Source organism: Perognathus longimembris, chromosome 1, assembly GCF_023159225.1.
Source record: "Perognathus longimembris pacificus isolate PPM17 chromosome 1, ASM2315922v1, whole genome shotgun sequence".
Lineage (NCBI taxonomy): Eukaryota > Metazoa > Chordata > Mammalia > Rodentia > Heteromyidae > Perognathus > Perognathus longimembris.
In genome coordinates this window covers 128972163-128985445 of record NC_063161.1, presented here as the reverse complement: position 1 = coordinate 128985445, position 13283 = coordinate 128972163, and the positions used below count along the sequence as shown (strand labels likewise).

Genomic DNA, 13283 nt, shown 5'->3' with positions numbered 1-13283 from the left:
TTTCTGGTTAGTCCAGATTCATGTTGCACTACCCTAAAGTTGGGCTTTCTCCAAGAATTCTCAGATCCTTTTATTGTGAAATAGTCTTTAAAAACCAAGATTTGGGTGTTAAAGGTGCTCATTGCACTGGGAAATTTCTGCTCCCGGACATTCTCTTACATCTTTATTCATGTCACTCACTATCTATCTGTAAACTGAGCAGCTGGCTAATGTAGTTGTGTCAGAGTTCCTGACAAGCATGCATAAGTTTTTGGGTTCAATTACTAGCAATGCAAAAGTAAATAAATAAATGGGAAATAGCACTAAGTTAAAAATAAATTCAGGGCTGGGAATCTGGTCTAGTGGCAAGAGTGCTTGCCTCGTATACAGGAGGCCCTGGGTTCGATTCCTCAGCACCACATATACAGAAAATGGCCAGAAGTGGCGCTGTGGCTCTAGTGGCAAAGTGCTAGCCTTGAGCAAAAAAGCCAGGGACAGTGCTCAGGCCCTGAGTTCACGGCCCATGACTGGCCAAAAAAAAAAAAAAAATTAAAAATAAATTCAAGCTATTTCGCAAATTCAAATAAAGTACCAAATGATTCATTTTAGCTTTCTTTCTATATATATGTTTGTAACTCTGCCTGAAGTAAAGTCAGAGACATTTGGGTAATTCTCCTTATCCACATATATGTGGACATCCACACATGTAGTTCTTTATCTGTCTTGTGTTTAACAATCTCCTTATTCAACTGATTACTCCCTGGATACCCCGTGTGTGTGTGTGTGTGTGTGTGTGTGTGTGTGTGTGTGTGTGTGTTCTGATGCAGGGACTTGAACTCAGGGCCTCACACTTTAGCTTGGCATTTTTGCTCAAGGCTGGTGCTTTATCACTTGAGCCACACCTCCAATCCAGGATTTTTGCTATGTAGAGTCTTGAGACTTTTCTGTCCTGGCTGGCTTTGAACTGGGTTCCTCAAATCTTAGCCTCCTGAGCATCTAGGACTACAGATGTAAATCATTGGTACCTAGCATAGGTCTCCTTTTGATTGTGCTTAACTATTGTCTAGGTTGGGCTGCTATCTTTCCCGTCCCATGTCCACCCTTCCTTCTCACTCGTTTCCTTTCCTTTCCATAACATTTAGAGTATCTCCCTATTCAGCCCTATCTGATTTTGTCTTCAATTGCTCAGGAATAGGGAGAAGAGAAAAAGATTTGTTTTTATAATTTATAGCCTTAACTTGAGGATCCTACTTGGAGCTGATCAGATTCTAGTGCTGAAGTCTTTTTTTTTTTTTTTTTTTTGCCAGTCCTGGGCCTTGAACTCAGGGCCTGAGCACTGTTCCTGGCTTCCTTTTGCTCAAGGCTAGCACTCTGCCACTTGAGCCACAGCACCACTTCTGGCTTTTTCTTTTCTTTCCTTTTTTTTTGCCAGTCCTGGGCTTTGGACTCAGGGCCTGAGCACTGTCCTTGGCTTCTTTTTGCTCAAGGCTAGCATTCTGCTACTTGAGCCACAGCGCCACTTCTGGCCATTTTCTATATATGTGGTGCTGGGGAATTGAACTTCATGTATACAAGGCAAGCACTAGGCTATATTCCCAGCCCCCTGCTGTCTTAATAGGCTGAATCTTCAAGGTCTTGGGAGGAGAGGTGTGTGTGTGTGTGTGTGTGTGTGTGTGTGTGTGTGTGTGTGTACCAATTCTGGGGCTTGAACTCAGGACATGGCCTCCTAAGTAGCCTAGGATTACAGGCATGAGTCACCAGCACCTGGCATGAGAATTATGTATATAACATGTGGAAAAAAATGTGACTACTGGTCAAACTACTTTGGATTAAAGACACTTTGCCCCTTCTCTCATCAATTCTTTATCCCTCTTCTCATCAAGAGATGGAGTGTATCACTTGAATCTACACTGCTCTGTAACTTGATTTAATAAAAAAAAAAATTAATGCCCACACAGGGATTCTTAAGGTTGGGTCTTAAGAAATCTGCATCCTTTTTGCCTTGTTCTTCAAATGCTTTTTTTGGAACACATCCTCACTTTGGAGAAATTCAAGCAGTCACATGAAAAGGCCTTTGGGAAGAGGCCAAGATGGAGAATGGAGACCCATGACCCACAATCCATTCTAAGCTCTAAGCTCCCAGTACCCAGCCAGAAACAATGACCCTCCATGGGAAGCCATTTTGGAACTACCAACTGTACCAGTGCTTTGGCTGATACCATGTGAGGCAGAAGTGCCCAGTTAATTACATGACTGTGAAACACTGTTTCAAGATATCAAAATTTTGAGAGGTGTATTATGTTGCAATAGCTTTGTGAACTGTTCACCAAGTACCATGCTCTATCCTTTTCTCTTTTAATCTATGCAGGTAAAACAAATGTAAACTGACAGGTGTAGAAGAGGGCTTTGTAAGAGGGCAAAGGAAAAGGCCACCAGACAGTCAAAGGCAAGTTGCGATGAAACATAGCTTATAACTCTGAGCTCAGAGGAACAGAGCTCATAATCATGGATCATGATCATGGGCCAACAGACAAGCCAGACTAGACATTTTGGCCAAGCAACATTGTAACTTCTTCAGGTATCTCTCACTTGACAGAATGACTCTTTGGACCAAGTCTAGGTGGAAAGTCTAGAACTGAAAACAGTAGAGAAAATTGCCTGGGTCTTCCCCAATAACTAGGGAAGAGCAGAAGCAGTCCCTGAAGGAGGCAGAAGACTGGCCACTAAAATGGAGATCTGGAGGACCTGGTGTTCAGAAAGACAAGAAAGTAGATTCTATATGATCATAACTGTCAACTCCAGCCTCATTTCTACCATTACATACGCTGGCATGTAGTAAACTCTTAAAATATAGGAGCCAGTGTTAGTAACATGATTCGAAGTGGGCTGCCAGAGCCCTCAGCTTTCATATACACACACATAAATAACAGTATTTCTAGGACTTTTTCTTCGTGGTGATGTCATTCAAGTATTTGGTGGATCTGAGGCCTTCAGATCAACTCTAGTCCAGGGGCTTCAATGCTTGCTTCTCCTCTATCCAACTTCCAGCTTTTACCTGCCAATTAACAAAAGTGTGTGTGTGTGTAAATACGGATTCTGAAGCCAAAAGTCATCAGTTGTGTGATCTTGGGCAAGTTTCTTAACCTCTCTGGACCTGATACTTTTTTTTTTTTGAACCAGGGTCTCATTCTGTAGCCTCAGGCTGGCTAGTACCACCTCCCACGTGCTGGGATTACAGGTGTGTGCCACTTCATCAGCCTTCCTGAATTAAAAAAAAATCTGTAAATGGGGATAATTACCACTTCATGGGAGTGTTCTGCTGTGTAGTGCCCATAGTAAAGCAAGTAAATCTCCCGGCTCAGAGCATGTACCTCCACCACGTGGAATGCAGGCTCCCTCTTTCCTGAGAACCGAGCTACATTGACTGGCTTTTGACTTCCTAGCCTGGCATACTCCACAACGGGGCGTGAGAAGTAGCCACCCATCCACTTTCCTCATCGCAGGGGATCCCGTAAACCAGGTACACAGGCAGGCCTTCACCCTGGCCGCCAGACCCAGCCAGGTTCAGAGAGGAGTTCCAAACGTCCCAGACAGAGGAAGCCCTCTGCCACAGTTCCAGCTCTAGCCGGGCGTCTGAGCCAGTTTCCGGGACAGTGGTTCTCCACTCGGGCACCTCACCCGCCAGGCCTACTAGAAGCCCACCGGCTTGCCAGGCGCCCCAACTCCTTGCAAAGTCAAACTTCTCGGCTCACCGCCCTCGTCCCAGACCTGCATCCCGTACCCAGGAAGTGGAGGGGCCGGTCGAGGGCAGTTTGCTGGAGCAAGAGGCGGCGGCTTGGCCGAGCCCTAAACCTCACGGTGAGCGCACAAGAGGAAAAGTAACACCGGAGGCAGTTGGACGTGAGCCCCGGGGTTCCACTCGGATCAGTCTCGCGCCGCGCCCCCTCCGGGCGAGCGGTTCCGGTCCCTGCAGCCCATCCTCCCGAAGAGGCGCCGTCCACGCGGTGCTGCCCCATTAGACCTCGCCCATCGACGGCGCCGCACCAATGAGGCCCCGCCCTCCCGAGGCCCCACCCTCCCGTCCCTCTAGTCCAGAAAAGGGTCTCTCGCGGCCCCGCCCCTGCCGGCGCCCCTGCAGCCCAGCCTCCGGAGGAGGCGCCGTCTGTGCGGTCCCGCCCCAGGAGGCCCCGCCCTCCGGCAGCCCCGCGCCCAATAAGGCCCCGCCCCCTCAGGAGCCCCGCCCCTCCCGCGCCCACGCCTTCGGCGCCCTTCGGGTGGCGGCGGAGCCCAAGCCGAAAGCTGATCAGCTTTCGGCCGGCTCTCCGCTCCCTCCCTCCCCCCCGTCTGCCTCGGCCCCTCCCCCGGTCGCCGTGGTCGCCTTGCGCCTGGCGGGCGGCGGGCGGGCGGGCCGTCCCTCTCGGCCCGTAGCCCACCCCCCTCTTAAAGCCGCGGCGGGAAGATGAGGTTTCGGGAGCCGCTCCTGGGCGGCAGCGCGGCGATGCCCGGCGCGACGCTGCAGCGGGCCTGCCGCCTGCTCGTGGCCGTCTGCGCGCTGCACCTCGGCGTCACCCTCGTCTACTACCTGGCCGGCCGCGATCTGAGCCGCCTGCCCCAGCTGGTCGGGGTCTCCACGTCGCTGCCGGGCGGCTCGAACGGCGCTCCCGTCGGCGCGCAGCCCTCCGGGGAGCCGGGCTCCCGGGGGCCCCGGCCGCCGCCGCCGCTGGGCGTCTCCTTAGAGCCTCGGTCGAGCCGCGACTCCAGCCCCGGTGCGGAATCAGGCCCCCGCCCCGGGAGCAACTTGACTTCGGGGTCCCCCACCGCTGTGCGATCGCTGCCTGCTTGCCCGGAGGAGTCTCCGCTGCTCAGTAAGGACTCGGGGCGGCGCCGGTTCGGGGACTCCCCCGGATTTCCCGGCCGGGATCCGCCAGACTTTCCCCCATGCTTTCTCTTCCACGACTGCCCGTTTCCCCTGAGCGCTCCCTATTCAGAGGATCCGGGCCGGATCGAGAGTGGGGCCCGCTGGGGAAGCCAGCAGGCCGTGGCTCGGCAAGTTTGCGAGTTGGAGTTAGTTCAGTAAGGGTGAGAACAGTCTGGCCAGGCAAACTCTGGGTTGGAACCTTCAGGAACTCCAAGTAAGCCCGCTCAACTTTGGGGACCTTGGAGAAGAGAGTTCACTTTTCGTTATCTAAGAGTGGATTAACTTTTTCCTTCCCTGAGACTTTCGGAAATGACTTAACTTCTTTAAGGTTTTTTTTGGTTGGTTATGTGTAGCTAACAAATGGTAGATATTTGGGGGAGAGGGAGAGTGTTTTGGAAGAGTAAATGGAATAAATGTAAATAGGATTTAATTAGTGAGGAACAAACTCTCAGTTAAGTTTTCGCCCTCCGTGTTCATTTCCACCTCTGTGTAGATCCCTGACTTGAGGTCCTCATGTTCCCCCCCCCCCCCTCCAACTTCCTCTCTCAGGGGCACAAGGCTTGTGTACTCTGGAGGCTGGAGAACTAAAACGTAACTAGTTATCAAGGGACTGACTGATTTCCCCACCCGCCCTCCCTTTCTGACACTACTTGTCCAGATGATCTGAATGAACCCTGGTCCCCAACAAGTTTCAGCCCATGTTAGATGCTCCAGTGAGTGGATTTTGCATTCTTGTCTGGTCGAGGCTAAGCCCTTTCTGGACCTGTAACCCATGTCCAAAGTAGCCACAGGTTGCTCCCAGAGTTACCAAACAGGTGGCTGTTCATTTCTAGTGGCAGGTTTTAAAGAATGTTGTTCGTTTGAGTAAGGGGCCTTGGCTGGCTGGCAGGCATCCTGCCAATAGCTCTGTCACATTCCGAGAGAGCCCTGGCAGAACAGGCCTTCCTGAATGCTGTTGCTCAATTTCTTCAATAATTACTTCAATATTTTCATATCAAGTTTGGGAGGAACTTCTTGGAATTGGTCAAAGGAAACGTGAACTGTTGTTGTGAGGACGACTTTTTATAAAGCAGAAAGTTGAATTCCTTAGGATAGGGTGGTTAATCTGGAAAGCAGAGTAATCCTATACAACAATGAAGTTGAGTTTCTGTCCTGCTTAATGTCTGGTTTCAGTAATGTTATATAGTTTCTTCCACATGTAAAATGGGCTTGTTGATGATTACCTTTTAGAATTACTTTTAGAATTAAGTGAGATTGTGTATTTTAGATACAAGGCTCATAGTGGGTACCCGATATACAATCTGTATGATAGTAATACAATTTATTTGAGACCTTGAAGTTTGATTTTCTCAGAGTTCCATGGAAATGGCTTTGAACAATAGGGAGAAGGAAGACTTCAAGTCCATAGGCCATTGAGAGATCAGGGTTTTGCTTTTGATTGTTGCCTGTGCATTATGCACAAAGGAAGAAAAATCAGTTAAACAATTAAAGTAGACTAGCATTCATCAGATAAGTGTTTGAGGTATAGGGTCTTTTTGAAGAAATATGAAAGACATAATAGTGGTCACAGCTGTTTTGTTTTGTAAAATGGTGTCCCTAGTAACTTGTCACCAGTTAGTGGTGTTGCTAAATAGATTCTGAGAAACTGCTCAAAAGGACTTCCTGTAAGACAATGTTTTAGAGGGTGGGGAGAGAGGTCCTAGATATTTTCTCCGTGAACTGCAGTCATGTGACTTGCATGGGACTGTGACATTTAGGCTGCTTCTGAGATCCCAACCCCAGAAATGAGGGTAGAGGTCTTTTGATGATTTTGTAATTGAGCCCTTTGGTTTGAATGGTTGCGCATAGCTCCTGGAGTGGAAGTTCCTGGTTGGAGGGGGAGGGAGAGTCCGGGAGAAAGCTGCAAGTCTGTGTGGGAGTGTATGAGTAGGGGGAGCCAAATCTTGCTGTTCAACTGGGCAGGTGTCAGCCAGAGCCCTTGCCTGGTGGTTTTGAGGTTGGAAGGAGAAAGCGTCCGTTGGGTGTAGAGTTGTGGCCTTTTCACTACTTGCAGTTCCTTTCGCCAATTTGACTATTTTGTGGTGTCTAGGGATTGGAGATAGATGTTTTGATCCATCTCAGCTGATAGCTGGTGGTAAGCACCAGAGTGGGCTGCTCATGGGGCACTGGCTATTGTTGGGCTATCAGAACATTGGAAAAGACTTTGGATAAGCTTGGCTTAGAATCCTGGCTCTGTGTGTGCTATCTGTGACTTGGGGGCAGGTTGTAGTGTTGGGAGTCCTGGTGGTCTTCTCTGCTCTCTCCCATGTGCTAGTGTGAGTCCCACTTCCCCAAGAAATGTTTGCTGTAGTGGGGAGAGTAGGAGATGTGCCTTTCCTGACAAGTTGTACAACTTTCTCCAGAGTTCTCCCAGGGAGTTCCAACCTTTTCCTCTTGCCCTGTCTCAGGCCCTCTGGGGTCTATGGAGGATCATCTCAACTGACCCTGGCAATGAGACTCCCTTTTCTGGTCACCTGGTGTTTGCCGGAGAGGGGAGGATCAGCAGCTTTGTGTTTCTTTTCCGAGAATGTTTATCTGTACTCAGATTTGGCAACAGTACAACATGACTTGACTGGCTGTGGCACAGGCAGTCCAGAGAGGGATGGGGTGGAGTAGGTTGGGGGAGGCAAGACTGTTCTGGGGAACTCAACTAGGTCCAGTTAGTACAGTTCCCTCAAGGGAGTGGGGCATGAGTTGTAGACTTCTTCAACCTGAGAGGCCCCTCTTGCCCAGCGTGCTTTGAGGAGATTCTGCTTCATTTATTCTAAAGGGAAGACTGATCTAGAGGTGGATACCAGCAAACTGCAGCTACAGGTCGCCAGGGCCCTGGGACACTTGTTCATGAGCCAATTTCCCTGGCTTTTGGGGGACTGTTAGCTGAGCATCTACTATAAATTGTACCCACTTGCTAGGTCTCTTGTGGGTTCTTGGCTCTGAGGTATTTCTCCCCAGCATGCTGTCCCCTTCTCCCATATGCACACATAAGCTGGCTACTCTATAACTTGAGCCACATCTCTACTTCCAGTTCATTGGTGAGTAATTGGAGATGAGGAGATGAGTTTCACAGACTTTCTTTCTCAGGCTGGCTTCAAACCATTATCCTCAGCCTCCTGAGTAACTAGGATTACAGGTATGAGCTACCAGCTCCTGGCAAGTAATTGGATCTTTAAACCAGCTTTTTCCAATTGCTTTTGTTCTGAGGGAAATAATTTACTGACATACATACACACAGATATACTCCTTGTCTAACAATCTGAGATTCAGAAAGCCTTGACTATTTTATTTATTGTTTATTATTTATTGTTTTATTATTTTCATGGTGAAACTTGGTCCCATATGGCATAATGTAAGAAGAAGTGACTTCTGCTTGTAATTAACCCACATATTTATCCTGGGGATATAGCTCTGGTAGATCACTTGACTAGTAGGTACTAGGCCCTGGGTTCAAACCCTAGCACAGGGGAAAAAGTGTTTATTTCAGGGTCTGAGGTGAGAGCCTCTTTCTTTGTAGTACAACTTCTGATGAACCAAGTAGCTCCCTGGGACACAGGGAACAAGAACTAAAATGTCAGATTGGACTCATAAACAGCACCTTCTGGGAACCATTATATTCCAGGAGGTGACTCTTTAGTACTTTCCCCAAAGGTTATGGTCCAGTAGATATCTTGTACAGAGCCTTAGGTGTGGCCTGATACAGCCTAGAATCTGGAAAGATTCTTGCATAGTATGTCTGTTGAGTCTGTCTAAAAGGTCTTGATGTTTTTGATGGCTAAATCTGGAAACTTAATTCATTCAGTTATAGCAATGTATATATGTAGGTATGTGTATACAATGAGTATTAGGACTGCAAAGAAAGTACAATGTCTCCCCTGTACTAATTCAGAATTTAAGCAGGGAGAGATAATTAAACAGCATTGATGTCATTTAGGGAAACTGCAGTGTGTGTGTGTGTGTGTGTGTGTGTGTGTGTGTGTGTTTTCGTGTTTATCCTTTTTCTCCTTACACTCCCTTCTTCCTTTCGATCCAGGGTTAATAGGGAAGCTCTTCAGTCTGGTTTAATTTGATTGTGTAAAAATTTTCCTCTATTTCTGAAGCTACGTATTAGCTCTGCTGGATAATCTTAACTTGTTGCTTTATAATGATGATTATGAGACATTAACAGCCACATGCTTGAGTATTATGGTCTTTGGACAACAGCAGGGTTGAGATTTCCAGGCAGGGACTAGGTAAATTTATGGGTTGAGAATGATGGGGCAGTTACTGGCAAAGCAGTCCAAGCCCTTCCACAGATTTCACCCTGTGGGTGGTTCAGACTTTGGAAGCAAGGTCCTGCTGGCTTATCCCCTTGGGCTCAGCTGGCCTGTGGGTGTGAAAGAGTGTAGTTATTCTCAGGTCAAACCTAGTTCTCTGTACTCTAGGCTTACTCAATGCCTCCTGCACCTTGTTGCTACCGTGTTTCCTGCCTGCTCCTGCCAAGAGCATTCTGCTCCAGTCTACATCCACTTGGATATTCTAGTTTTTCTTATCCAGTGGAATGCCAATCCAATTTTAGGACAAATGCACCGCCCTTTTGGTTTAAATGTTTTAAGGGTCAGGTACTGCTGTGATTTTATATTTGGCTCAGGCACAGCCTAGTGTGGTCATGGGTCTGTGAGGTCACTGTAACAGTCAGCCAACCAGACTCTGACTTCTGGAGGAGTGAACAAGGCACAGGATTGGACTCTGTGACTTCCACAGAGTCGGCTTCTCTTGTCTCCAAACTTGATGAGGGCTCCTGGGAACCGACTGGTTGTTTCTGTAATCAGTTGTGGGCCTCTGTGGATATCTGGGTTTATGCCGAGGCTGTCACTGGCTTGAGGAGGGCTCTCCTGTTCCTATTCTGAAAGGGAAAGATCTCCAGTTTGGAAGGCTGTATGACTTTTGACAGGATTTGGGTGGGAACTGGTTCTGAGTGAAACGTGGCCTAAAGGGATTTGTCCTTAGAAGAGGAAGGGGTGAGTCACACTCTCAGTATTTCAGGTTCAGCATTTCAGCTTGGCCTCAGCCTGCCCCTTTAACACAAATGGAGGCCAGGGGCTATTTAACTGGCTGTGGCTGAATTCTTTGCCAATGATTTTTAATGCTGTTGTTGGTATGCCTTTAGCTAACTATTCTAGTGCCCCCTCCCCCTCCACTTATCCCAAGTCCCTCAGAGAGCCTAGAGAGAGAATGATTTCATAGAGATGTCAGGGTTAAGGCTGTGGTGGATCTTTGCTTTTGCGGGGATAGGATAGGTGAAAATTGGATACAGTAATCTCTTGTAAAAAGGAATGCACCAGATGAAAGTATAACTCAATGACAGAACACTTGATTCCAGTGTGGGTAAGACCCTGGGTTTGATCCCTAGCTCTGAAAACAAAAAGTAGTGCAGGTTCATTGAAAATAATTTGCAAGTTGAAAGAGATTAAAAACAACAACTGTGGGCTGAGAATGTGGCTTAGTGGTAGTGTGCTTGCCTAGCATGCATGAAGCCCTAGATTTGATTCCTCAGTACCACATAAACAGAAAAGGCCAGAAGTGATGTGGTGGCTTAAGTGGTAGAGTGCTAGCCTTGAGCAAAAAGCTCAGGGACAGTGCCCAGGCCCTGAGTTCAAGCCCCAGGACTGGCAAAGAAACAAAAACATGAAAAAAAAACCAACCTGTATTCCTATTCCTATCTTATTTTTTATTTGGCATATGTTAAAAATATGATTGATCTTGGTTTGTTTTTTGTTTAGTTTTTGAGATATGGTCACACCTTTTATTTTTTTGCCAGTCCTGGGGCTAGGACTCTGGGCTTGAGCACTGTCCCTGGCTTCTTTTTGTTTAAGACTAGCACTCCACCTCTTGAGCCACAGCACCACACCACTTCCAGCTTTTTCTGTTTATGTGGTGCTGAGGAATTGAAACCAGGGCTTCATGCACTTCAAGCACTCTACCACTAAGCCACATTCCCAGCCGCTGCCTTGTACTCTTGATCATCTTGTTTCAGCCTCCTGAGTGCTGAGATCACAGACATGTCCTTATTATGCCTGGCATGGCTTATATCCTTGTAGGTGGATAGGTAGATTGGTATAAACTCATATTGATAGCCTTTTCATTTGATTCTTTTGTGTATGTATATGTGGGTACTGTAAGAGTTGTTAAAATAGGCAGCCAGTGACCGAGAACACCATGCGGTATTCAGGAAGTAGAGATAACTTGATTTTGCTGAGCTGCTGGCCTGCGCCCAAGTTTACAGCGCACTTGGGTTAAGAGAGGGAATCCCCCCATCACAGCCTTATCCAGGACAGGGGTGGGGAGGTGTGGCTAGGTGAATGTGACCTCAGGGAAGGGGGGAGGTAACTGCCTCCACGTATGCCTCCAGGTAACTGGGTGGAGACTTAACCGGGCTGGGGGGGGGGGGCATCTGCTTGGAGCCCCCCTGGAGGAGGGCCTTACTGATACTAGAGCTTGAACTCAGGGGCTGGGTGCTGACTGTCCTTTAGCTTTTTATTTTATTTTATTTTTTTTTGCTCAAGGCTGATGTTCTATCACTGAGTCACAGCTCCACTTCTGTCTTTTCATTTGTTATGAATAAGTATCTCTTGGTGTTATTAGCTTTGAACCTTGATTCTGTGAAGTTGTCTTTGAATTTGATCCTTAGACCTCAGCCTCCTGAGTAACTAGGATTATAGGTATTAACCACCAGAAACTTCCCTTGATTTTCATAGGCTTTTTTTTTTTTTGCCTTAAAAAAGAAAATAACAAAAACTGGGTGCTGGTGGCAAATGCCTGTAAATCCTAGCTACTGAAGAGGCTGAGATCTGAGGATCACAGTTTGAAGCCAGTCTGGGTAGTAAAGTCTGAAAGTTTGTTTTTTTTGTTTGTTTGTTTGTTTGTTTTAAGCTGAAAGTGGGACTGGGAATGTGGCTTTGTGGTAGAATGCTTACCTAGCAGGCATGAAGCCCTGGGTTTGATTCCTCAGCACTACATAAACAGAAAGAGCCGGAAGTGGTGCTGTGGCTCAAGAGGTAGAGTGCTAGCCTTGAGCAAAAAGAAGCCAGGGACAGTGAGTGCTCAAGCCCTGAGTCTTAAGCCCCAGGACTGGCAAAAAAAGACAAAAGCTAAAAGTGGAGCTTTGACTCAAGTGGTAGAATACTGGCCATGGGTGAAAAAGCACAGGAACAGTGGCCTAGACCTAGTTCAACCCGAGGCCTGGTGCTCACATGTGCACACACATACCCACAATCACAAAGCCAGTATTGTCAAAGTCAAAACTGAGTATACGATAACCTTATCACTCAGCTGTTATTGAACACACATTCATATGTGATTAGTTCTTTCTTCTGGTGAGGCTTGTGCAAAAAATAGTGCAATTTTGGATTGCTTCTGTAGAAAAGTTTCTAAAAAAGTTTGGGGTGAATATTGTTTTGAGAAGTGGTAGGTTTTTGTGCCATCTTACAAAGAGATAGGCCCATTTGAAATTACACATTTGCTTAGTGCTGGCAGATGAGTGTGTTTAAAGCTGGTTGATATATCTAAAATTCTGATTAAAAAAGAAACTAGGCCCACGAAGTACCTAGGGTAGGGGCACAGGGACTGGCTGAACAGGGCAGATCTTAGGATCTGGCTGAATAGTCTGCTGTGAATAGAATCAATGGGGGTGGGGATATGCTTTCTCAGTAACTTCTCAATTTGTTTCCTTGGCTGTCTAGTCACTGGGTAGTTTTACGTGGCCCGCTGTGGTTCCAGGCCTGGGTAGTGAGCGAGTACCAGTAGGCTCTGTTGACATCATTGGGAGGTGGGAACAAGCTAGCAAATCAGATTAAAAAAAAACAAACAGCAAAGCATTTCCACTTCCACTTGTTTCTGAGTTCTGGGGAGGGGCCATGAAATAAGGTTCTGGGCTTCTGTCTTGGAGACCAACTGAGCCTGGCTCTCAGTAGGGACTTACCTGGTGGGGTGGATCAATAAAGCCTCAGGCTCCTGTACCTGGCTGTTCCCAAGGAGTATAATTTGAAGTTACTTACTCGGTAGAGCTAAATTGTCTTTTGAGGGACAGTTTGATGTTGAATCTGCTGAGGAAGAGTGAGACTGCACTAAGGGAAGGGGTAGAATTCCTTTTCATCGGAGCCCCACCTTACTTTTCTGTGAAGCCTCAATTCTACTAATTCTTGGCTGGGCAGAGCCTCTGCTCAACTGCCTGAAATGCTCATCTTACCAAATAACCCCTGCAGTGTGATGTCAGGCTCCTTCCTGTCCCCACCTTAAGGGTCTAGTTTTGGGGAGGGGCCCTAGCAGGACCTTCAGTAATTGTTTGGCCCTGTGACAGGGTGCAGTCTAAAAA

At 47.4% G+C, this 13283-nt stretch overlaps 1 protein-coding gene across 1 annotated transcript in view; it reads left to right on the top strand.

The window, feature by feature from the left end:
* The first annotated feature begins 4312 nt into the window (after positions 1-4312).
* B4galt1 (beta-1,4-galactosyltransferase 1) overlaps positions 4313-13283 on the top strand; it is a 50024-nt gene continuing 41053 nt past the window's right edge. Inside the window, exon 1 of the mRNA XM_048362420.1 lies at positions 4313-4844. Coding sequence (XP_048218377.1) covers positions 4439-4844 — 406 coding nt within the window. The 5' untranslated portion in view covers positions 4313-4438. The remainder of the gene's footprint in view (positions 4845-13283) is intronic.